General features: G+C 38.2%; 1 protein-coding gene across 3 annotated transcripts in view; it reads left to right on the top strand.

The window, feature by feature from the left end:
* The window catches only part of HFM1 (helicase for meiosis 1), a 130,225-nt gene that overhangs the window by 42,756 nt on the left and 61,452 nt on the right, over positions 1-26,017 (top strand). For all 3 annotated transcript variants that reach the window (XR_011975754.1, XM_072649058.1, XM_072649059.1), the window contains exons 15-21: positions 438-539; positions 1,773-1,918; positions 2,600-2,694; positions 3,440-3,573; positions 6,913-6,960; positions 16,178-16,258; positions 25,817-25,908. Coding sequence is in view for 2 of the 3 variants with exons in the window: in XM_072649058.1 (XP_072505159.1) it covers positions 438-539; positions 1,773-1,918; positions 2,600-2,694; positions 3,440-3,573; positions 6,913-6,960; positions 16,178-16,258; positions 25,817-25,908 (698 nt within the window). In the remaining variant the exon portion in view is untranslated. The remainder of the gene's footprint in view (positions 1-437; positions 540-1,772; positions 1,919-2,599; positions 2,695-3,439; positions 3,574-6,912; positions 6,961-16,177; positions 16,259-25,816; positions 25,909-26,017) is intronic.

The raw sequence follows: 26,017 nt of genomic DNA, 5'->3' as shown, positions 1-26,017 counted from the left end.
AATCTTTGTGCTCCAGAGACAATATTGCTTCTGCTGATATTTATCCAAATATGTCCTACTGTGCTTCTCCCTTCTGGTTTCTGAATTTTCCCATGAGTACATCTTAATTTTCATGGTCATATTCTGCTTTTCTTGTTATCCTGTTCCATTTGAACCATATTCATCCTTTCACTGCCGTTTTCTGGTAATGGGGGCCCATCCCACCAAATCTCTGTAACTTTTTTAGTTAAAATTATCTTCTTGCCTTTAGGACCCACCATTATCCATACTTTGTACTTATGTATTTAAACATTTGTGGATAAAGATTTTATTGTTGATGTTTTACCTTCATTTATTACTGAGTTCATTTAGAGAAAACTTTTCAGATGTGGGACAAAATTGATGAATTTCTTATTGAAATGCAGCAATAAACAGCAGAGCAAATATTTTATTCACAGACCTCTTAACATGTGGTGTTGGTTACCATCATGCTGGTATGGAGCTCTCAGACAGAAAAACTGTTGAGGAAGCATTTACAGTTGGAGACTTACCAGTCCTTTGTAAGTAATTACTATAGTTGTGAGAAGATCTTGTTTGGGAAAGGAAAGCTCTGGTCCTGTTAGTCTCCTTTTAGTTCTGCGTTTGTGAGGGAATCCTTAACAATTCATGTATATTTAAATGTTTACACATACAAACTGGCTAAATGTTAATGATATTGTATAGGTGTAGGATGTTTGCCAACCTCATTTATAGGTTACACCTAATACTGCCACTTGACTCCTTCCTGCATTTAATCTTATCATACTGTGCTCTAAGCAATACAAGATTGTGTTTGGATTATTTTTTATTAAACAATAAAATTGCAACCTGTTTCTCTTTAATTAGTTTGAACCCCCCTATAATTTACAAATGTTATTTATTTAATAAACTGGAAAAACTTCTTTTTCCAGCAGAAGTTACTCATCTCTCGGTATGTAATCCCTTAACCTATTAGAATTGAGTAAATGTTAAAATTAATGAATATATAACTTAAGACTGAAATTAATAATAAAATAAATACATACATAATTACTTGCAATATTTTAACTGAAGGATCACTATGGTATCACCTCAAACTGTTATAATGAGAAATTACTTGTTTTCACCCTGCAAACACAATTCTTCTATTCAGTTCACTTCAGATATCAAATAACATTTTTCAAGAGTCTTGTTTTTTCTCAATCTGAATTAAATTCAGTTTTTCAGGAAATGTTATTTTAGTCCTTTTTTTTTCCTTGTCTTCTCTAGCTGTCATAAGTAACAGTCTTTCTAGAATATGTCTGTAAAATGCAAGTTTCTCACAGAGTCTTCATAAAATTCTTTTATAGTGTTTCTTCATAAAATAACAGGTAAGGCAGTTCTAACAAGAAAGAAATTTCCCCTTATCTTTTTTCTCTCTTTTTTCTTTGTGGCGTCCATATAGATACTCTTAGATCAAAATTAAATCCACATATACTTTCTTTGACTCCATAGGGAGAAACACCTCCTAGAATGACAATTGTGACTGTAACTCCACAGTGTCTTCCAAAACTACTCTTCTCAACATTACATTTGACCCTTAAGGATGTAGTGACAGTATATGTAATTTCTTTTGAAAAGCTTAGTGACACAGATGTTATAGCATCCTGCAGTAAAAACTTGAAAAGTAACAGTTTAATAGAAAACTTTGATTTGTGCAATTTAAAAAATTTGAAATGTCTTCCTAAAATGCAAATTATATAGTTATGAACTTATCATACCTTAATTTGATGCAGTTACTACCAGTACCTTAGCAATGGGAGTAAATTTGCCAGCCCATCTAGTGGTTATAAAATCTACAATGCACTATGCTGGAGGAATGTTTGAAGAATACAGTGAAACCGATATTCTGCAAATGATTGGTAGGGCTGGCCGTCCTCAAGTAAGTGATTCTTTTTTATTTAGACTATTTTAAAGAAGATTTAGTTCCCCTTTTTTCAGTGTACAAAAGATTTAAAAGATTAGATTAAGTGTTTAGGTTGTTCATATGGCATTTGTCATGTTAGTGTTGAGAAAGTATAAATTAAACAAGATTGAAAAAATATTTTAAAAAGTGCTTTCAACTTAGTTGCTCCCAAATTTACCTCCTTGTTCCCTAAAAAATATACATTAACCCTAGGTTTTCTCTTTCTTGATTCCGTATCTAAACTGAGGGATAGTGGCAACAATGAGAGATTTCCATGGCATTCTGGAAAATAAAAGTAGACCTTGTAGCATTATGGGGGAGAAAAGACTTTGTTTTACAGTGCATTATCACAACATTTGTCTGCTGCTTTTCCTTGAAGCTTAGTATCTGAACTGAACAACTACATTGAAGTTCACCAAGCATTGTGGTTCCCTACACACACACACACATGTATTTTGATCATTATCACTTTCCATACAGAGAACTCACAGTCTTTGTATCAAGATACAAGAGTTTCAGTAACGAACTGTGAGCAAAAGTGTTTGCCTGGAGCTGTTGGTCACTTACTCCAGGACACAGATGGTTTTTGGGATTCTGTTGTATCATTCTAGAGGGTAAACATAAAGATTTTCTGCTGCATCTCTGGGTCTTTTGTAGTTCGACACAACGGCCACTGCAGTTATCATGACTAGGTTAAGTACAAGGGAGAAGTACGTGCAGATGCTGGCTGGCACTGATACCATAGAAAGCAGGTACGGCAGAGACAAACAGACTTTCCAGAGATGGTCACGCTGAAAGTTGCTTTTTCTTCTCATGCGTTCAAATGTAACTTTGTTTTGAAAAAAGAAATTTGTCGAGTTTTTGAGAATTAACTAAAGGTTTTGGCAATTCTTTTAGGGAATTTGACAGTTCCCCATTTAGTTTAATTGAATACTTAACAACCAAATAGAAAATCCATGTGTTTTCTGGGGAATTGGGTAGAGTACAGGCCAGTAGTTTCATTGAGGAATATTTTCCCCCATTCTTCAGTTGCTCCTCATAGGATATCATAGACATAGCCACTAAAAGAGAAAAAAAGAAAAAATATCTATTTTCTTCATTTCTCTACATATCTGTAAGATTTAAAAAATATATATATATATATATATATATATATATATATATATATATATATATATATATATATATATATATATATATAGTATTTGTGACTTGCTAGCAAAAGATCTGGTACAGATCCAGGTTTTTTTGTTTTTTATTATTATTGCCCTGGATTTTTCCCTTAATGACAATATGCCTTCTAGTCCATTCAGGATAGCAGAATTCTCTAACTGTCGAAACTGAGCAGACTTTTCACTCTTAATAATTAATTTTGGCCTTTTATTATGAATGTCATTGAAGTGACAATAATGAGCATATTATAATTTCTGATATTAAAAATGGGAATTTTGTCTCTGTGACTTGTGTTGTTAATGGAGAGTTTGTCTTTTTACTTAGTTTGCACAGGCACCTAATTGAGCATTTAAATGCAGAAATAGTACTGCGTACCATCACAGATGTCAACGTAGCTTTGGAATGGATACGATCAACCTTGCTTTACATCAGAGCCTTGAAGAATCCAGCTCATTATGGTTTGTTACTAGGAATCAAATGTAATAAATAATTGTAGCTATAAGTTTTCAGTTAGTAGGCATGTTTCTACCTAAAGAATAGGTTTTGATATTATTTATGCATTGCATACATTTGGGAAGAGTGGACATCCAGAATGATAAGAAGTTGTCTTGCCTACTTTCCCTTATTCTTTCCTTTCAAATCATGTTTGAAATAGCAACATCAAAAAGGAAGTATAGACTTTTAGGGAAAAAATTCCAACTTTAATATTATTTAATGGCATTAAGAGGGCATCTTTTAACATTCTCGTGTTTTTTTCTTAGCTTTCAGCATCACCATGGAGTTCCAACTTTATGGTTGCTAGTTTTTCAGTTAATATATGACATCAAAACATGTGTTTGTCATATTTTCATCAGAGTATGTTTTCTGTTAACATTGGTTTTGTTTTATATTTAGTGACTCTTAGAACCTTCTTTTATGTGGTAAATGGGATAAAATGAAAATACTTGTTTGCTAAATATCAATTAGGAGCTTGGCCTGTGGACTATTGTGGACTACTACATTTTTAGAAAATGTGAAATTTGCTGTTTGAAAGTAAAAGGGCCATCTTGCCAAATAAAGAGAACAGCAGCTTGCCATCCGTATGTTCATTCATTCTTCAAACATTTATTGAGAACCCACTGTTTTCATGGTGTTATGCCAGGTGCTGTAGGTGACACAAGTCATAAGATCATATATCTAGAGCTACAGGGACATCAGAGTTCAACTAGTCCAACTCTGTCATTTTACAGATGAGGAAACTGAGTCCCAGAGAGGTGAAGTGATGTGCCCAAGGTCACACAGGTTGTGACAGAGTGGGTATTCTCTGCACTTCATCATGCCTACTGAAAGATAAAGAATTGGCTTTTCCTTAAGGGCTCTTACAGTGTGGGGGGGTGCAGTGAGGGTGTGGATAATATATTTACACAAATATCTCTTACTCTCCAAGTACAATAAGAGACATAATAAAGAGTTCCAAGGATGAAACTAGTAAGTGCTTCATGAGAATCCAAGATGTCATAGAATTAGCACTAGAAAATGCTTACTCTGAAGAAAAATTGAGTGGAAGGCCATCTTGGACTTTGTCTGTTTCATGAGTTTTTGTGACCAAAAAGCCACCCCATCATCAGGCAGAGTCAGTACAGTGGAGTGTAAGCAGCAACCCACCTGAACTCGCCAAACAATTTAAAAATAACTCCTCAAATCAAATTTTGGAGCGGGAAAGCCAATAAGAAGTCAGCCAGTGAGCTATTTTTCCAGCCTAAGACAACTTAGTAGGTCAGCAGACCAGGTCTGTGACACTGAAGTAGGGGCTGGCCCAGAGTACAGAGTGGAAGCACCAGTGGTAAGCCTTGGAGGTGGCTACGACAGTGATGGCAGCAGCCACAGGAGCTCTCAGCCCAGAGATAGTGAGGGTGGGGGGTCAGACAAATGGTTGGAAAGAGATGACAGGACCCTCTGCTGGCACCAGGTACAGCTGGCACTGATTGGCATTTCTGTCACTCATATACAGTTCTGGGTCACAGTTCCAGGGCAGAGAGGAGCACTTGTGATTGATCACAAGTCACAGTGCCAATGGGAAGAAGAGCACAAACATTTGTGGTTGCAAGGGAGGAGAGCAGTGACCACACTTCTCCCTGGATCACACTTGGAAGCACTGAAAACTTACACACACATACCCTCTCCCAAGAATTAGCATGAGAAAGCCTGAGACTCGGGACAGTGCCTCCCCACCCCAAGATAAATAGAGCCCAATTTTAATGTAAACATCAAGAAGTAGGGTAGAAAAATTAGCAAACAACAATAAAAAAACACAACGACCATAAAAAACTATCATGGTAACAGAGATGATCAAGATGTAAACTCAGAAGAAGACAACAGTGTGAAAACAGCTAAGCAAAATCTCAAAGGAAAATGCTAATTGGACTCAAACCCAAAAAGAATTCCTGGAAGAGTAAAAGAAAGAGATGAGTGAGAGAGAAAAAATTGGGAAAAAAATAAGAATGACATCAGAAAATTATGAAAAGAAAATTGGTGAAAGAGGAACAAAAAAAATACTGAAGAAAATAACACCTTAAAGAAACCAAATGGACCTAATGGTAAAAGAGGCACAAAAATTCACTGAAGAAAGGAACTCCTTAAAAAGCAGAATTGGCCAGATGGAAAAAGAGGTACAAAAGTTCACTGAAGAAAATAATTCCCTAAAAATTAGAATTAATCAAGTGGAAGCTAATGAATTTATGAGACATCAAAAAAAAACAAACCTAAAACCAAAGTCAAAAGATTGAAAAAATAGAAGAAATGTGAAAAACAACTGACCTGGAAACTAGATTGAGAAGAGATAATATAAATATTATTGGACTACCTGAAAGCCATGATCAAAAAAGAACCAGACTACAGATGCATCATCTGTTGCTGGGCCTGTATGTAAAGCCTCTCCATCTGCAAACCTTCAGGAGCTCAGATTATGTGTGAGTAGCAATGAAGAAAGTCCTAGAAAGACCTATATTTTATGGTGCTCTTAGTGTTTCAGAGACCTATGATTTTATTGGTGTGGGCATTCCCTCTGCCAGTGCAGATTGCAATCCTTTTGATTTATTAAATAATCTTTGACGGTCACCCAGGCTGAAAAATTTCTAAGTTGAAGATGAGCCTTTCCACACTAGCAGAGTCTCAGGACAAGACATATAATCAGTGGGCCTGTACTTGAGGCTTTTCCAGTGTGTGAGAGTGTTGTGACCAGAACATAGATTTTCTCTGAACAACCCAGTGTTACATCCACACCAGAATGAGCCATCCAAAGATGTCAGTAGAGTCTCCAGTAGACCTATGCTTTATGGTACCTGAACAACCAACTAATAATATTTCTAATGATATAAACTTAGGTGTTGCATATTTTCTTTGAAAATTGAGAAAGAAAAAGTTATGGTTCACATTTTAATAAAATCTGCAAATTATTTCAAGATAAAAAGATCAAAAGAAAGAGTGGGTATACTAGTGAGAGTTAAGATTTAGAATTAGAATTGCCCTGCTGAGCCTCAGTTTTCTTAGGCATAATAACTAAATAAGTGATTGCTTAGGTTGTTTCTAATTCTAAATCTTCTGATCAAATTTCTGAAAGTTTGATCACATTAAAAGGTTCTCATAGGTGTTATTTTTCTTTAAATTCAGTAAGATGGTATATATCCTTTCTCATGTAATAATCCTATTGAAAAGATCTATTTTTTGCAGAAATAACTGAGTTATAAGCTTAATTCATATGAAAAAGAAATGGAGATATTATATTTTATCTTTTTTATCCTTCCTTTTACTCCCTACAGATTTCCCATCTGGATTGGACAAAAATGGAATTGAATCAAAGTTACAAGGTTAGTTTGTGACTAGTTTTAGGGCAGCAAGGTGGTGCAGTGGATAGAGTGCCAGGCCTGGTGTTAGGAAGATTCATCTGGCTTAAGCCATTTAATTAAGCTTAATTAGCTTTGTGACCCTGGGCAAGTCATTTAATCTTCTTTGCCTCAGTTTTCTCATCTGTAAAATAAGGTGGAGAAGGAAAAGGCAAACCACTCCAGTATCTTTGTCAAGAAAGAGTTGGATATGACTGAAACGACACAACAACAACAAAGTTTGAAAGCCAGGAAATTCTTTCATATAATTTTGTCTTTTTACACAAAAGTACATTCTATGAAATTTTTATGGACTGGGTCATCTTCCTCCAGGTGAGGAAACTTCCTCTACCCATGGAATTGGGTAACTACTTTCTCAGGGTCACAGAATAAGTGCGTATTAGATGCTGGACTCTAAGACAGGCCCTTTATTTATTACAGCAATCCAAAATTCATAATATCATGAAGTACTGAAAAAATCCTTATTTTCTCTTTAAATTACTTCAGTAGTGACCATATATCTTTAAAAATAAGAATATCTCTATCTGTATATAAATAAAGCTTCATTCATGTGCTTTTTCTGAATAAGCTATATAATTTTTTAAAAAATTCTTAAATTTCTTTACGCAAAACTTATCTCTTTCAAAACCTGGCAGTTGAAGGTGGTCAGCACTCTTATTTTTTGATAATTTAATTTTTGTTGTAAATACAGTACCAACTATAATATATAACATAATTTAATTCTCTTTCCCCATATGCTCAAATCAGGAATATGTGTTATATCCTAGTTAGCAATCAATACGTACTTAGTAAGCAGTGGTATCAATATCAAGAGCTCTTTTCATGCCACCAGGAATAAGTAGGCAACTTTAATTTATTTTCAGTATGGCTGTACATATATATACAGTATACATATGGCAAATAAAAATGCAGCATTAGGAATAAAAATGATATTTTCAAGTACATAAAGCTTTTTTCTGAGTATGGAAATTAAATCTATTGTACAACATTTAAAATGCTAGTGTTGAAAGATAGGCTTCACATTTACCTCAGAAGATAGGCTTCACATTTGCCTCATTGAGTGGCTGTCAGGGGTTTCCTTCATATACTTGTGATGTAGTCATAATTTACCTGGGGCCTATTTTAGCTTGTTTAATGTGTTGTTTTAGTAGACTTTTCCTATATTATATATTACTATATAGTATAACCTTATATTACTATATAGTATAACCTTATAGGTCTATAGATAAGGCAGTTCAAACATGAGAGAATCTAGCTAGCTAAGAAGGATGCCATGCCCTTATAGTAGGAGGATCTGGCTGGCTCCTCCTCCATTCCACTTTTCTTGTCTTGTTCCCATCAAGTAGAGTGTAAATTCTTCTAGGGCAAGGAGCATGTCACTTTTTATCTTTGTCTCAGCACTGAGATTTCTTTTTTTCACAAGTATATTTAAAATAGATTCTCCCTGTATTATTCTTTTGATTCAAGTCAGTAGCAGTGCTTGGGATTCAGCTTGTCTCCTTTTGTTATTTGCTATTTCATTGATGGACAATTTTCATTTTTAATGTTTCAATTGCTTATTTTCTTCTTGTGCTCAAAAGAGAAGATTTATCTTCTCTCTATATTATTATTTACATGTTATGAAATAAATCTGAATATTATAACATGGCACTGGGTATCTGCCTTGCTAAGGTGGAACTCAGTGATTTGAAACATGTTTGAATGAAACATTTTCCATGTGAATCCATCTCTGCCCATCTGCAATAATTTATTCCTTTCAAAAACATTTGGATATTGTGCACGGAATCAAGCAATAACTTATATGGTTAAAAAAACTAAATAAATTATAAGTAGAGTCCCTTAAATCTGGTCAGATATAAGCAAATAGGAGACTCCCATTAATAAGATTATAGTAAAAATTATTTTATAATACAGGCATATATTGAATACAAAACCATGCTAGTGAAATTCTGGTCATGTAATTAAAAGTTGACATTACCATGACAACTAAATTGAGTTATATGTGTGTATAAAACATTTCTAATCATGTATTCTATCAGTCTTATGTCAATTTATTTGAAAAATTAACAAATGTATGCATGGTACATAATTTAACCTTTTTTTCTGAATTTTGTAGACTCAAGGGATTTTGTAGAATGTAAGGTATCTAAGAGATCCTCTAGTCTAATCCTCTCAAGAAACTAGACTGCAGGGGGCGGAGCCAAGATGGCGGAGTAGAAAGACGCACATACACATAGCTCTGAACCCACAACCCATAGAATGGCTACAGGGAAGTAACTCACGGCGAATTCCGCACCCAGAGGCCACGGAACATTGGAGCGAGGGAGATTTCTGTTCCAGAGAGACCTGCAAACCTCTCGCGGGGGGGTCCTTCGCGCTGCGGACTGGGCGCCGGGACTGGGAGCTGAGTGCAGCCCTGCCGCCGCCACGGCACCGAGAGGAAAAGATCTGAGCAGGCTTCACAGACAGGATCTCCAGCGGCCACGCGGGTCCCTCCACCCACAGAGGGATCTGCAAACCTCTCGCAAAAGGTCCGTCACGCTGCAGACACAAAGCCCAGCCCAGACCTGCTGCGGCCACGGCTGTGGCACCGAGAGAAACAGATCCGAGCAGGCTTCAGGGACGGGATCTCCAGCGGCCGCACAAGTCCCTCCACCCACAGGTGACAGGGGTGGGTGAGAGAGTCTCTTTGGCGGGTCGAGAGGGGAGTGGGGTGCCCCCATAATTCAGGCCCCCCCCCCCCGGGAGGTAGAAGCTGAGAGGCGGCTGCAGACAGGGGCTCCCCAAGCGGGCGGGAGCCTGAATCCATTGCGGAAGGTCTGTGCATAAACCCCCTGAGGGAACTGAGCCTGAGAGGTGGCCCTGCCCCGACCTCAGCACCAGAACATAATCTCATACTGAATAGCAGCCCTGCCCCCGCCAAAAGCCCTGAGGCTGGAAGCAGCATTTGAATCTCAGACCACAAACACGGGCTGGGAGGATCAGGAGGTGAGGTGGGTGTGAGGAAAATATTCAGAGGTCAAGTCACTGGCTGGGAAAATGCCCAGAAAAGGGAAAAGAAATAAGACTATAGAAGGTTACTTTCTTGGCGAACAGGCATTTCCTCCCTTCCTTTCTGATGAGGAAGAACAATGCTTACCATCAGGCAAAGACACAGAAATCAAGGCTTCTGTGTCCCTGGAGGAAAAGCTGGGAAGAGAAATGAGAGACATGAAGTCAAAGCATGAACAGCAGATCAGCTCCCTGCTAAGGGAGACCCAAAAAAATGTTGAAGAAATTAACACCTTGAAAACTAGCCTAACTCAATTGGCAAAAGAGGTTCAAAAAGCCAATGAGGAGAAGAATGCTTTCAAAAGCAGAATTAGCCAAATGGAAAAGGAGATTCAAAAGCTCACTGAAGAAAATAGTTCTTTCAAAATTAGAATGGCACAGATGGAGGCTAAGGACTTTATGAGAAAGCAAGAAATCACAGAACAAAGCCAGAAGAATGGAAAAATGGAAGATAATGTGAAATATCTCATTGGAAAAACAACAGACCTGGAAAATAGATCCAGGAGAGACAATTTAAAAATTATGGGACTACCTGAAAGCCATGATCAAAAGAAGAGCCTAGACATCATCTTTCATGAAATTATCAAGGAAAACTGCCCTGAGATTCTAGAACCAAAGGGCAAAATAAATATTCAAGGAATCCATAGAACACCGCATGAAAGAGATCCAAAAAGAGAAACTCCTAGGAACATTGTGGCCAAATTCCAGAGTTCCCAGGTCAAGGAGAAAATACTGCAGGCAGCTAGAAAGAAACAATTCAAGTATTGTGGAAATACAATCAGGATAACACAAGATCTAGCAGCCTCTACATTAAGGGATCGAAGGGCATGGAACAGTATATTCCAGAAGTCAAAGGAACTAGGACTAAAACCAAGAATCACCTACCCAGCAAAACTGACTATAATACTTCAGGGGAAAAAATGGTCTTTCAATGAAATAGAGGATTTTCAAGTATTCTTGATGAAAAGACCAGAGCTGAAAAGAAAATTTGACTTTCAAACACAAGAATGAAGAGAACCATGAAAAGGTGAACAGCAAAGTGAAGTCATAAGGGACTTACTAAAGCTGAACTGTTTACATTCCTACATGGAAAGACAATATTTGTAACTCTTGAAACATTTCAGTATCTGGGTACTGGGTGGGATTACACATGCACACACGCTCACATACATAGAGACAGAGTGCACAGAGTGAATTGAATAGGATGGGATCATATCTTTAAAACAAAATGAAATCAAGCAGTGAGAGAGAAATATATTGGGAAGAGAAAGGGAGAAATTGAATGGGGCAAATTATCTCTCATAAAAGAGGCAAGCAAAAGACTCATTAGTGGAGGGATAAAGAGGGGAGGTGAGAGAAAAACATGAAGTCTACTCTCATCACATTCCACTAAAGAAAAGAATAAAGTGCACACTCATTTTGGTAGGAAAACCTATCTCACAATACAGGAAAGTGGGGGATAAGGGGACAAGCAGGGTGGGGGGGATGATAGAAGGGAGGGCATGAGGAGGAGAGTGCAATTCGAGGTCAACACTCATGGGGAGGGATAGGATCAAAAGAGAATAGAAGTAATGGGGGACAGGATAGGATGGAGGGAAATATAGTTAGTCCTATACAACACAACTATTATGGAAGTCATTTGCAAAACTACACAGATATGGCCTATATTGAATTGCTTGCCTTCCAAAGGGAAGGGGTGAGGAGGGAGGGAGGAAGAGAAGTTGGAACTCAAAGTGTTAGGATCAACTGTCGAGTAATGTTCTTGCCACTAGGAAATAAGAAAAACAGGTAAAGGGGTATAGAAAGCTATCTGCCCCTACAGGACAAAAGAGAAGATGGAGACAAGGGCAGAGAGGGATGATAGAAGAGAGAGCAGATTGGTCATAGGGGCAATTAGAATGCTTGGTGTTTGGGGGGGGAGGGGATAAAAGGGGAGAAAATTTGTAACCCAAAATTTTGTGAAAATGAATGTTAAAAGTTAAATAAATAAATTTAATAAAAAAATAAAAATAAAAAAAATAAAAAAAAAAAAAAAAAAAAAAAAAAAGAAACTAGACTGCAGTGTGGTACAGTGGACAGAACACTAGGCTTAGAGTCAGAAAGACCTGGATTTAAATCCTGCCTCAGACTTTTATTTAAATGTGTGACTCTGGGATGCAAATCTAAACAACTCTGAGGTACCACATCACACCTATCAGATTGGCTGACATGACAAAACAGGAAAATGATAAATATTGGAGAAGATGTGGCAGAGTTGGAACACTAATTCACTGTTGGTGGAGCTGTGAGCTGATCCAACCATTCTGGAGAGCAATTTGGAACTATGCCCAAAGGGCGACAAAAGTGTGCATACCCTTTGACCCAGCAATACCACTTCTAGGACTGTATCCCAAAGAGATCATAAAAATGAGAAAATGGCCCATATGTACAAAAATATTTATAGCAGCTCTTTTTGTGGTGGACAAGAACTGGAAATCAAGGGGATGCCCATCAGTTGGGGAATGGCTGAACAAGTTGTGGTATGTGAATGTAATGGAATACAATTGTGCTGTAAGAAATAATGAATAGGCAGACTTCAGAAAAACCTGGAAACACTTTTATGAAGTGATGCTGAGTGAAATGAGCAGAACCAAGAGAATATTATACACAATAACAGCCATAGTGTGTGAGGACTGTTTTTGATAGCCTTAATCCTTCACAGCAATGCAAGGACCTAAAACATTCCCAAAGAATTCATGACGCAAAATGTCATCCACATCCAGAGAAAGCACTATGGAGTCAGAACAAAGAATGAAGCAGACTGTTTTCTTTCTTTTTTTTTTTTTAATTTTTAACATTTATTTTCACAAAATTTTGGGTTACAAATTTTCTCCCCTTTTATCCCCTCCCCCCCCAAACCCAAGCATTCTAATTGCCCCTGTGACCAATCTGCTCTCTCTTCTATCCTCCCTCTCTGCCCTTGTCTCCGTCTTCTCTTTTGTCCTGTAGGGCCAGATAGCTTTCTTTACCCCTTAACCTGTATTTCTTATTTCCTAGTGGTAAGAACATTACAGTTGATCCTAACACTTTGAGTTCCAACTTCTTTAGCTCCCTCCCTCTCCACCCCTTCCCTTTGGAAGACAAGCAATTCAATATAGGCCAAATCTGTGTAGTTTTGCAAATGATTTCCATACTAGTTGTGTTGTATAGGACTAACTATATTTCCCTCCATCCTATCCTGTCCCCCATTACTTCTATTCTCTTATGATCCTTTCCCTCCCCATGAGTGTCGACCTCGGATTGCATCCTCCTCCCCATGCCCTCCCCTCTATCCTCCCCCCCACCCTGCTTGTGCCCTTGTCCCCCACTCTCCTGTATTGTGAGATAGGTTTTCCTATCAAAATGAGTGTGCATTTTATTCTTTCCTTTAGTGGAATGTGATGAGAGTAGACCTCATGTTTTTCTCTCGCCTCCCCTCTTTATCCCTCCACTAATAAGTCTTTTGCTTGCCTCTTTTATGAGAGATAATTTGCCCCATTCAATTTCTCCCTTTCTTCTCCCAATATTTCTCTCTCACTGCTTGATTTCATTTTTTTTTTAAGATATGATCCCATCCTCTTCAATTCACTCTGTGCACTCTGTCTCTATGTATGTGTGCGTGTGTGCATGTGTGTGTGTGTACTCCCACCCAGTACCCAGATACTGAAATGTTTCAAGAGTTACAAATATTGTCTTTCCATGTAGGAATGTAAGCAGTTCAACTTTAGTAAGTCCCTTATGACTTCTCTTTGCTGTTCACCTTTTCATGGTTCTCTTCATTCTTGTGTTTGAAAGTCAAATTTTCTTTTCAGCTCTGGTCTTTTCATCAAGAAAATTTGAAAATCCTCTATTTCATTGAAAGACCATTTTTTCTCCTGAAGTATTATAGTCAGTTTTGCTGGGTAGGTGATTCTTGGTTTTAGTCCTAGTTCCTTTGACTTCTGGAATATCCTATTCCATTCCCTTCAATCCCTTAATGTAGAGGGTGCTAGATCTTGTGTTATCCTGATTGTATTTCCACAATACTTGAATTGTTTCTTTCTAGCTGCTTGCAATATTTTCTCTTTCATCTGGGAATTCTGGAATTTGGCCACAATGTTCCTAGGAGTTTCTTTTTTTGGATCTCTTTCATGCGGTGTTCTGTGGATTCCTTGAATATTTATTTTGCCCTCTAGTTCTAGAATCTCAGGGCAGTTTTCCTTGATAATTTCATGGAAGATGATGTCTAGGCTCTTCTTTTGATCATGGTTTTCAGGTAGTCGCAGAATTTTTACATTGTCTCTCCTGAATCTATTTTCCAGGTCAGTTGTTTTTCCAATAAGATAATTCACATTATCTTCCATTTTTCCAATCTTCTCGCTTTGTCTTTCTATGTCTTTCTCATAAAGTCCTTAGCGTCCATCTGTGCCATTCTAGTTTTGAAAGAACTATTTTCTTCAGTGAGTTTTTGAATCTCCTTTTCCATTTGGCTAAGTCTGCTTTTGAAAGCATTCTTCTCCTCATTGGCTTTTTGAACCTCTTTTGCCAATTGAGTTAGGCTAGTTTTCAAGGTGTTAATTCCTTCAACATTTTTTTGGTTCTCCTTTAGCAGGGAGCTGATCTGTTTTTCATGCTTCTCTTTCATCCTTCTCATTTCTCTTCCCAGTTTTTCCTCCACCTCTCTAACTTGATTTTCAAAATTCTTTTTGAGCTCTTCCATGGCCTGAGCCCATTGGGTGGGCTGGGCCACAGAATCCTTGATTTCTGTGTCTTTGCCTGATGGTAAGCATTGTTCTTCCTCATCAGAAAGGAAGGGAGGAAGTGTCTGTTCTCCAAGAAAGTAGCCTTCAATAGTTTTATTTCTTTTCCCTTTTCTGGGCATTCTCCCCAGCCAGTGACTTGACCTCTGAATATTCTCCTTGCACCCACCTCGCCTCCTGGTCCTCCCAGCCAGCATTTGGGGACTGAGATTCAAATGCTGCTTCCCGCCTTAGGGCTTTTGGCGGGGGCAGGGCTGCTATTCAGTGTGAGAATTAAGTTCAGGTGGTCAGGTCGGGGCCGGGCCACCTCTCAGGCTCAGTTCCCTCAAGGGGTTTATGTACAGACCTTCCACAATGGATCCAGGCTCCCGCCCACTTGGGGAGCCCCTGTCTGCAGCTGCCTCTCAGCTTCTATCTCCCCGGGGGGGGGGCCGAGCCATGGGGGCACCCCACTCCCCTCTCGACCCACCAAAGAGACTCTCTCACTGACCCCCGTCACCTGTGGGTGGAGGGGCTTGTGCCGCCGCTGGAGATCCCGTCCCTGTAGCCCGCTCAGATCTTTTCCTCTCGGTGCCGTGGCCGCGGCAGGGCTGCATTCAGCGCCCAGTCCGCAGCGCGAAGGACCCCCTGCGAGAGGTTTGCAGGTCTCTCCGGAACAGAAATCTCCCTTGCTCCAATATTCCATGGCCTCTGGGTGCAGAATTCACTGTGAGTTGGTCCCCTCTAGCCGTTCTGTGGGTTGTGGGTTCGGAGCTATGTGTATGTGCGTCTTTCTACTCTGCCATCTTGGCTCCGCCCCCAGACTGTTTTCTCTTGTTTAGCTTTACTCAGGCTTTCTCCCATTCATATTAATTCTTCTATGCAACATGACTAATGTGAAAATGTGTTTAATAAGAATGTATGTGTAGAGCCCCTATCAGATTGCATGCCATTTTGGGGAGGGAAGGGGAAAAAAATTAGAACTTATGGAAGTGAATGTTGAAAACTGAAAACAAATAAATAAATTTGGAGGAAAAAAATAAATGTGTGACTCTGGGCATGTCACTTAAACTCTGTCTGCATCCGTTTCCTTATCTGTAAAACTGAGACAATAATAACACAACTCCCAGGGCTGTGAGGAACCCATTGTAAGCCTTAAATTGCTACAGAAACGCTACGTCATCATTGCTGCTGTCATCGTTGGCATAGTAGTAGTAGTGACAAAATACTGCTTGGTATTTGACGTGGTTTCTTTGCTTTGGAATATTCCCAACTTCATTGAATGAAGTATTCCCAGCTTCATTGTATTAAATTTGCTATGTATTTTTATTTATTGCTAAAATTTTGTTTGATTCCTGCATTAAATATAAAATACCTTTTTATTACCTCAACAGAATTGTGTTTGAAGAATTTGAATGATTTATCTTCTGTCGACTTGATAAAGATGGATGAAGATGTCAATTTCAAATCAACTGGTAATATTTACTTACTTTATCATTATATATGGTCAATTTCATGCCTTTACATATTTCTAAAAATAGGTAAATGTATATTTGTTACAAGACTTAGAATTTTCTTTGTGGCATTCCATCCATTAATGTAAATTTTAAATCAGTATTATCTGAAGACAAAACTAGAGATTTATTAAGCTGATTTTAGCTGATACAATGATCTCAATTCTCCATGCACTATTAGCCTCAAAAGCAACGTTGTGTAGATTCTGCGCATAGGGAAGACTTGGGTTCCTGAAATCTATTTTCAGTGTTGATTTTCAACGTTTAATGTTCAGTTGAGTAGCAGATTGATAGTTTTAAGGTTCCTTACCGCTTATACCCTCCCCTCTGTCAGATATTTTTGTGCGAATTAGAATGACCAAAGCCTTTATTGTACCAATGTACTGTTCCCTGTCACAGAATGTCTGAGTTGAAAGGAACTTTACAGATTATCTCTTTCAACCTGTGTCTATATAGCAATCCCTCTACAACATTTCTTATAAGTAATTTGACCTTTACTTAAATCTACTACCTCCCACGGCAGCTTGTTTCACCCTTGGACAGCTCTAATCTTACAAAGTTTTTCTACACATCATACCTAAATGTTTGCAACTTCTACCCATGAATCTTAGTTCTTTTTGACTCGGAACAAGTCTAGCTCTTCCTCTGTATGACAGTGCTTTTGAAAGCAGATATCACATTCTAAGTCTTGTCTTCTTCAGACTTGCTGTCCCTATTCCCTTCAGTTGATTTTCATATAGGTCTTTGGTTCCCTTACCATCCAGGCCATCATCCTTGGAATAAACTTTGGCTTTCTGATGCCCTTAAAATATACTGAGTACATACTCTAGGCGTGACCAGATAAAACCCAATACGATGAGACTATTACTTTGCCCATTTGGGACATCCTTCTCTCTCTTACTGTGGCCCAAGGTGACAGTAGCATTTTGGCCACCATGTCCCAGTTTTAAGTGAGATTGAGCTTGCCGTTGTCTGGCCCACCCCTCCCATTTCACTCACGTTTATCCCTAATAACTTGTATATTCAGAGCTCTGAGCCATTATCCTTTCCTGTTGGTCTTTTTGCTCATGCTTATTCTCTTCTGTTTCTGTCTCTACTATTCTGAGCCTGCTCTTACCCCAGCTCCCTGTCTCTCCTGATACCCAGCCCGTTTCCAAGTTCCTTGAATTTGTGCTTATTGTGTCATTCTCTCTGACTCTTATTCTTTATTTACCCTTTACTACTCCTTGTTCCCTATCCATCCTTCTATTCCAAGCCATACTAACTTGTAATGTCCCTTTCTAAGAAATGCCATTTTTCATTCACTTCTTTTCTTACAATTCTTTGTAATCTCCCCCAAGAATATTAATTCTCAATGGAGGCACCCAAATGCAGTGGAAATGCTGAATTACCCTAGTCCAGAAGGCCTACTCCTGTGTCATTGAATATCCTTTTGATGACCTGCCACCTTCCCTTTGAATCCATGATCCACTGTTCAGCTCTATCCAATGCTTCCAGCTACCCAACCCAACTTCTTTCCCTGTAGTAGGGATTTATACTTCCACAAAGTACAACTCTGTCTTATAGAAATTGATCTTCAGAAAGGTCCACATAATCCCTCTCCTCTAGAGGAGTTGCGACACCACTGCCATGCTTCCCTCTGGCCTCCTTTGTGGCTTGTTTCATGTTGCTGTCTAATCGTTCATACCCTTCTGGTTTTACCCATCTCCCATTCCTCCTTCTGTGTCCCTCCCCCCTACCCAGAAATGTTCTATCCTCACTCTTCCCCCACCATGAATGTATTAGGGAAATTGAAAATCTCTCTTAATCTCTTTCTTCTCCTGAGTCCAGGCCAGTCATTCCTTGGGATGGCTTCCTATCATGGTGAGAGACATCCCTCTATAATCTCTTTCTACCTATAATATTGATTGACTAAGGAAGGGATGAAATTTTTCCTTTCAAAATGCTGCTTTACTTCTATCTCTTCTCCTGATTTTACCCACCCATACCTTTTCATTATTAGATTAGTTAGTCTTTTGATATTTCCTTTTGTCTCCTCACTGTCACTCAACGTCAGATTTATTTTTTAAAGAAAATTAAGCAACAGACACAAATAGCCCACATTTATGTCTTTGTCTATACCAGGGTTGGGAAACCTGTGGCCTTGAGGTCATATGTGGCCCTATATGTCTTCAAGTGTAGCCCTTTGACTGAATCCAAACTTCACAGAACAAATTCCCTTAATAAAGGAATTTCTTCTGTAAAACTTGGAATCAGTCAAAAGGCTGCACTAAAGGACATGGAAGGCCACATGTGGGTTCAAGGTTGCAAGTTTCCCCACCCCTGATCTAGCCCTACCCATGTGGAAACAAACAAACAAAGCCTTCTTTAACTTGAAAATATTTAACTTTCTTTGGTTTGGTCTTAGTATATTGCTGTGTGGAATACAGAAAAGAACACCCTGGGTTCTTTTCTGAAGGACTGATTCGGAATTTTCCCTTTTATTACATATGCACTTATTTTCTTTGAAATTTAGGCTCAGTTTTGCAAGGTATGCTGTTTTTGTGTGCCAGCTAATGTTCTTTACTGTAGCTGGGGTGGGGGAACCTAGGGCCACTCTGCTTCTGGTTCTGCCTTCTTGACACACAAAGAAGCAGTGTAATTATTCCTCTGAATGACTGCCCTTCAGATGCTCCAATACAGCTGTCCTTCTCCCCAAGTCTTCTCTAAGCCAAACACACTCATTTTCTTCAGCTGATAACTCAGACAACATGGACTCCAGACCCTTCATCGTTCTGTATATCTGCTGTAGACACTCTCCAAGTTAGCAATGTCCTTTTTAAAACTATGACACCCAGACATGAGCACAGTACTGCAGATGAGGTCTGATCAAGGCAGAACGTAAAAAGACGATCACCTCTTTGTGTCTCGATACTACACCTTTTTCCCTTTTCTGAAAATTCGGACAACACATGCCTTTCTCAGGTGCTGTGGTATAGCTGCTATTCTCTTTAATCTTTCAGATATCACTGACAGTCACTCAGAAGTCAAATCCACCAGTTCTTTCAGTACACAAGTATATAGTACCATATATTTGAAGTTATTTGCTAACCTTACCAAAAACAAAAACAAAAACCCTGAACATCCCACCATTATTTCACTGGAAGTTATTATTAGTATTCTGAGGCACAGGGAAAATGAATTTACTGATATATAGAAGCCACTTAGGTATAATCTTTTGTATACAGGGATGCAAAGAAGATAAGAGTAAATCATTCATTTATATGATATTTTATGGTTTATTCACAACTCTCTTGTGAGGCAAATGTAATTAGAAAATGAAGGTGCAGGAGATGAAATAATTTGTCCAGTGTCCCATCTGCTAATAAATGGGACTTGATTTGCTACAGACAATCAGGCATAGCCAAGAGTTCTGTGTTCTGCCGCTAGGGTTAGAACACAATACACTTTCAAAGAACTATAAAAGATAGCAACGAGTAGTCACCTCTTGAGTACTTAAACACAGACTCTCATTCATGATTGGCTACAAATCAAAAAGCCAAAGTACTAACTTCCATTTAACTTTTCCAAGTTTCAAATAACTTCAGATAATATAAAGGCAGATAAAGTCATGTTTTCATGAGTAAGTTAAGATACCCCATTTAACCTAGAAAACAAATTTTATCTTGGATAGCTGTATTTTTAAAGCATATGCTTTTCAGAGAAGCAATTTAAATTCATCAGGGCAAGCTAGGTGCTCTGTTACTATCAAGGTACTTATCTTGGGAATCAACTCTCTTCTAGTCATTTTTTTCCCTTGGAAGAGAAAACAAGCAAAATAAGTTGGTTTTCATTTGTCTTTTTTTAATGAAGTACATTGTAACATTTCTTTTCACTTATTATCATCTCATCATTGCTGAATTTTCTGCATTTTGGGGCTCTTGTATCATCTGATGTGATGAGGAGAGAAATCACTCCTGCGAAATGTCTCATTCTGCCATCTTTCCATCTGGCAACGGCCTTTTCAGGTTAGGAGGCTGCTCCTGCTCACTTTTTCTTGTGAGGATTAAATACATAGAAAGCACTTGGTAAACCATCAATCCACATGTAAATATCTACTATTAATATTATTAAATATTTCTCTTGTTTACCATTCTGTCATCTTGTTCTAATCATGAGTCCCATTCCACCAAGTCTTAGTGACACTACGAGATTGTATTTATTTTTTTTAACTTAAACCTGTTTTTCAATTAGCAAGCATTTAATTTCTTCCCCTTCCTAACTCTCCCATTGAGGGAAAGGAATAGAAAACCTTTGTAACAAATATGCCTAGCCAAACAAAATTAATTCTTACATTAGTCATGTCCAAAAGTGTACATCCCATTCTGTACCTTCTCTTCTAGGAGCTGAGTAGTGTGCTTCATCTTTGGCCTTTGCTATTCTGAGTTGGTCCCAGCCTTGGTATATGATTGTGTTTACCTTGAGATAAAATTTCAAGTTCACTTAGTTCCTTATCGCTTATAATCACCTGGTGCCATAAATAATGTTCCTGATCTGCTTACCTGTAACTTCCACCTGAGGGTTGCTGAGTTTCTTTTCTTTTGGCTACTTCCTTCTTGCTCTCTCATTTGTTCTTCTCCAAACTATTCCTATTCTCCTCCCCCTCACATTTAGGTCCCTCTTCATTAAAAACAGGTCAATCTCTTCTTGTGAAGCATTTTTCTTGTCTTTGTGAGGTGAATGCCTTCCTTTACCAGGGCCCATCTCCCTGTTAAGTTATGAAAACAAAATCTTCCTGAAATACTCAAGCAGTCAGCTGGGAAATGCCTAATTCTCCATGACTTGTCCATTCCCAAAGTCATACCCTTCAGGTCCTTTACTTTTTTTTTTTTTTTTTACTTTCCTATTGAGTATATTTTCACTATAGTCATGCTATGTAGTCAGACTAAGATAAATGAAAGAAATAGTATACAAATCAGAACATGATACACAAATACATACACATACACAAACATGATCTGCTACATTTTGTGAGTGACTTCCATATTTCTCTCTCTGAGTGTGGAAGGCATTTTGCCTTGAGAACCACCTTTGGGATTTTTTTTTTTTATAAGAAGTTTTTGCGTTATTACAAAAATCCAAGTCTACCAGAAAAAACTCTCACACACTGTGGTCGTTGCTGTGCACAAAGTTCTCCTGGTTCTGCTCCTTTCACTCAGCATCAGGTCATATAAGTCCTTCCAGGCCTCTCTGAAGTCTTCTTGTTCATCATTTCTTATGGCACAATAGTACTCCATTACATTCATATACCATAATTTATTCAGCCATTCCCCAATTGATGGACATCCCCTTGACTTCCAGTTTTTGGCAACTACATAGAGTGCTGCTATAAATATTTTTGTACATGTGGGACCCTTTCCCATTTTTATGATCTCTTGAGGATATAGTCCTAGTAGCGATATTGCTGGGTCAAAGGGTATGCACATTTTTGTAGCCCTTTGGGCATAGTTCCAAATTGCTCTCCAGAATGGTTGGATGCGCTCGCAGCTCCACCAACAATGAATTAGTGTTCCAACTCTCCCACATCCTCTCCAGCATTTATCATTTTCTTGTTCTGTCATGTTTGCCAATCTTATAGGTGTGATGTGGTACCGCAGAGTTGTTTTGATTTGCATCTCTCTAATCAATAGTGATTTAGAGCATTTTTTCATATGATTATAGATATCTTTAATTTCTTCCTCTGAAAATTGCCTGTTCATATCCTTTGACCATTTATCAATTGGGGAATGACTTGTATGATTATACATTTGGGTCAGTTCTCTATATATTCTAGAAATGAGGCCTTTATCCCCGAGCTTAGCTGTAAAAATTCTTTCCCAATTTACTACATCCCTCCGGATTTTGGTTGCATTGGGTTTGGTTGTGCAAAAACTTCTCAGTTTAATGTAATCAAAGTTATCCATTTTGCATTTCATAATGCTTTCTATCTCTCCTTTAGTAAAGAATTCTTCCCTTCTCCATAGATCTGATAAATACACTATTCCTTGCTTCTCCAGTTTATTCATGGTATCAATCTTTATACCTAAATCATGTACCCATTTGGACTTTATTCTTGTGTACAGTGTCAGGTACGGGTCTATGCCTAATTTCCGCCACACTGTTATCCAGTTTTCCCAGCAATTTTTGTCAAACAATGAGTTCTTATCCCAGAAGCTGGGGTCCTTGGGTTTATCAAACAGAAGGTTGCTATATTCCTTGCCTACTGCATCTTGAGTGCCAAGTCTATTCCACTTGTCTAACTCTCTGTTTCTTAGCCAATACGAAGTGGTTTTGATAATTGCTGCTTTATAGTACAGTTTGAGGTCTGGTAGCGCTAGGCCACCTTCCCAAGCATTTCTTTTCATTAGTCCCTTTGATATTCTGGACCTTTTGTTTTTCCAAATGAATTTTGATATTATTTTATCCAGCTCTAGAAAGTAATTGTCTGATAGTTTAATTGGTATGGCACCAAATAAGTATATTAATTTAGGTAGAATTGTCGTTTTTATTATATTAGCACGGCCTACCCATGAGCAACTAATGTTTTTCCACTTACTTAAATCTGACTTTATTTGTGCAAAAAGTGTCTTGTAATTGTGTTCATATAATCCCTGGGTTTGTTTTGGCAGGTAGACTCCTAAGTATTTTATACTGTCTACCCTAGCTTTAAATGGGATTTCTCTTTCTATCTCTTGCTGTTGGACTTTGTTGCTAATATATAGGAACGCAGAAGATTTGTGTGGGTTTATTTTGTACCCTGCAACTTTGCCAAAGTTGTTTATTAATTCAAGTAATTTTTTACTTGAATCTCTGGGATTCTCTAGGTAAATCATCATATCATCTGCAAAGAGTGATAACTTAATTTCTTCTTTGGCTATTCTTATTCCTTGAATATCTTTATCTTGTCTAATTGCTACAGCTAACATTTCTAGTACCATATTGAATAATAGTGGTGATAATGGACAACCTTGTTTCACCCCTGATCTTATTGGGAATGCATCTAGCTTATCCCCATTGCATATAATGCTTGCTGAAGGTTTTAGATAGATACTGCTTATTATTTTATGGAAAGTTCCCTTTATTCCTACATTCTCCAATGTTTTTAGTAGGAATGGATGTTGTATTTTGTCAAAAGCTTTTTCTGCATCTATTGAGATAATCATGTGGTTTTTGTTAGCTTTGTTGTTGATGTGATCGATAATGCTAATAGTTTTCCTAATATTGAACCAGCCCTGTAGTCCTGGTATGAATCCTACCTGATCATAATGTATTAATCTCGTGATAAGATGCTGTATTCGTTTTGCTAAAATCTTGTTTAAAATTTTTGCATCTATATTCATTAGGGAAATTGGTCTATAAGTTTCTTTCTCTGTTTTGTCTCTTCCTGGTTTGGGTATCAAAACCATATTTGTATCATAGAAAGAATTTGGGAGGACTCCTTCTTCCCCAATTTTCAAAAATAGTGTATGTAGTATTGGAATTAACTGTTCTTTAAATGTTTGATAGAATTCACTTGTGAATCCATCTGGCCCTGGAGATTTTTTCTTAGGGAGTTCATTGATGGCTTGTTCAATTTCTTTTTCTGAGATGGGGTTGTTTAACAGGTCCTTTACTTTTGACTCAGGTCATCTGGAATGCATTTCGGGTGTGTTTTGCTTATATTGTTTGTTTCTTTGTGAATCCATAGATGTGGTTTCAGTTGGTGGATTTGATGGATGTCCCATTTAACTGAGGTGTGGTTTATACATAGCCCTTCTGCAAGGATTCACCCACTCCACCATATCTTCCTGGGGGTGGGGGAAGTAACAGGATTACTTCTGCTTGCTAATGAGTATATATTTCCTTCAGTCATTCCAGGGCTCTGAAAGATTTTTGCTTCTTGAGAACGAAAATCCCTTTCTATAGGAAGTGCTCCAAATACGTGGTATAGCTCTGATTTCTTCTTTTCTTTCAACAGTGTCTCACTCTTCCATTTGCCAGCTTTGTATTTGGGCTTGATTCCCTTCTCTCCTTATGCTCCATGAGGTGGTTCAGGGCCTGGAGTCCACATCTAACCACTTACCAGCTATGGGACCCTGAGCAAGTCATTTAACTGATGTCTGCCTCAATTTCCTCAGCTGTAAAATGGGAATAATAACAGCCCCTACCTCCCGGGCTGTTATCGGTATCAAATGAGATAGTATTTGTAAAGTGCTTAGCATAGTAACTGGCACAGAGTGATCTTGTTGAGTTGTTTCAGTTGTGTCTGGCTTTGTGACCTCATTTGGTGTTTTCTTGGCAAAGATACTGGAGAGATTTGCCATTTCTTTCCCCAGCTCACTGATAAAATGCTTGTTCTCTTCTCCCTACAAAATTTTTTTCTGATTTTTTTCCCCTTTGTTATGTCTTTTCTGCTATTAAGGAGGCTTTCTTACTCACATGAAGCCAACTCACAGAGAAGATTTTCTCTTGACCTTGTATTTCTAGTAGGGAGACTAGGTTGGACTGGTAGGAGACCTAAGTTGGTGACCACCTCCAGAAGGTCATGCTGGCACTCACACTTCCTTGGTCTCTAGGCAAATTAACAGCCCTTTAGGGCCCTCCCTAGAGATGCCTCCTGTACATAAGCTCTAAAACTGGGGCCTCTAAAATGTTCTGGAACTTTCTTTGTACTTTTCTCTTCCCCATTCCTCCTCTCCCATCTTACCTGCATCTTACTGCTACCCCCTCCACCTTTGCAGAAGTGTTAAATAATTAGTCAGTAATGGGCCTATCAAAGGGTTGATATCCACCTACACTGTCAAGATATTGTGTTCTAGTGAATGGAGAGCCAGAAAGACCAGAGTGCCTGTCCTGCTTCTTAACATATACTGACTGTCCACCCTGGGCCCTCTGATACCAGTAAAATGGCAGATCCAGGCACTTTCCCTGTCCAGAGCTAAATTCCTTCCTCCTTTCCCAAACACCTCTTCACCAAGCTCCAGAGAGCTCATTGTTGTTCTTATATGTATCTGTCTCATACCCAGATGACTTTAACCCCTCCTAGCAAGATTCTCTTTTTTCCAGTGATTCCTCACTCCAATACTGGAGAGCTTTCTATCTGCACACACACACTGTATATGTACATGTATGTGTATGTACATAGACATATGTATATTATACACATGTATGTGTATGTACATGTTCATTACTTTTTCTATTTCATATCACTGAGGAACCATGAGTGTTGTTTTTAAGATCACCTCTAAATACTTCAGAGGAGCATTCAGGATTCTGCTTCTCTTTGATAGTCAAGGAAATAGACTGCTACTCCAACTTTAATTCTAATTTGTAGGAAAGGAGCTAGATGATGATGTTGAAAGGATGGGAACCTTGGGAAAAAGCGGAGGTTTTTACTTTCATTGTGTCCTTCTAGCCTTATAGTCACGTGGTAGGTGTTAAATAAATGTTTACTGAATTGTTTAAAAGGCACATTGTCTATCTGCTTGACCAAATGCTTAGTTTTTCCATCTTTTCTTGCAGAGACAGGAAGATTAATGGCATGGTATTATATTACATTTGAGACAGTGAAGAAATTTGGTACACTTAAGGGAACAGAAACTTTATCAGAACTGGTAATTTTATTTTAACAGTAAAACAAGCCTATAAATGTGATACAAATCCATTTAAAACATAGTTATGTACATTATTAGCTTTTGTTTACTTTGTTCAGTTCTTAGTAAA

This window comes from Notamacropus eugenii, chromosome 2, assembly GCF_028372415.1.
Source record: "Notamacropus eugenii isolate mMacEug1 chromosome 2, mMacEug1.pri_v2, whole genome shotgun sequence".
Lineage (NCBI taxonomy): Eukaryota > Metazoa > Chordata > Mammalia > Diprotodontia > Macropodidae > Notamacropus > Notamacropus eugenii.
The sequence above is the reverse complement of the archived record's forward strand: the minus strand, read 5'-3'. Positions and strand labels throughout refer to the sequence as shown.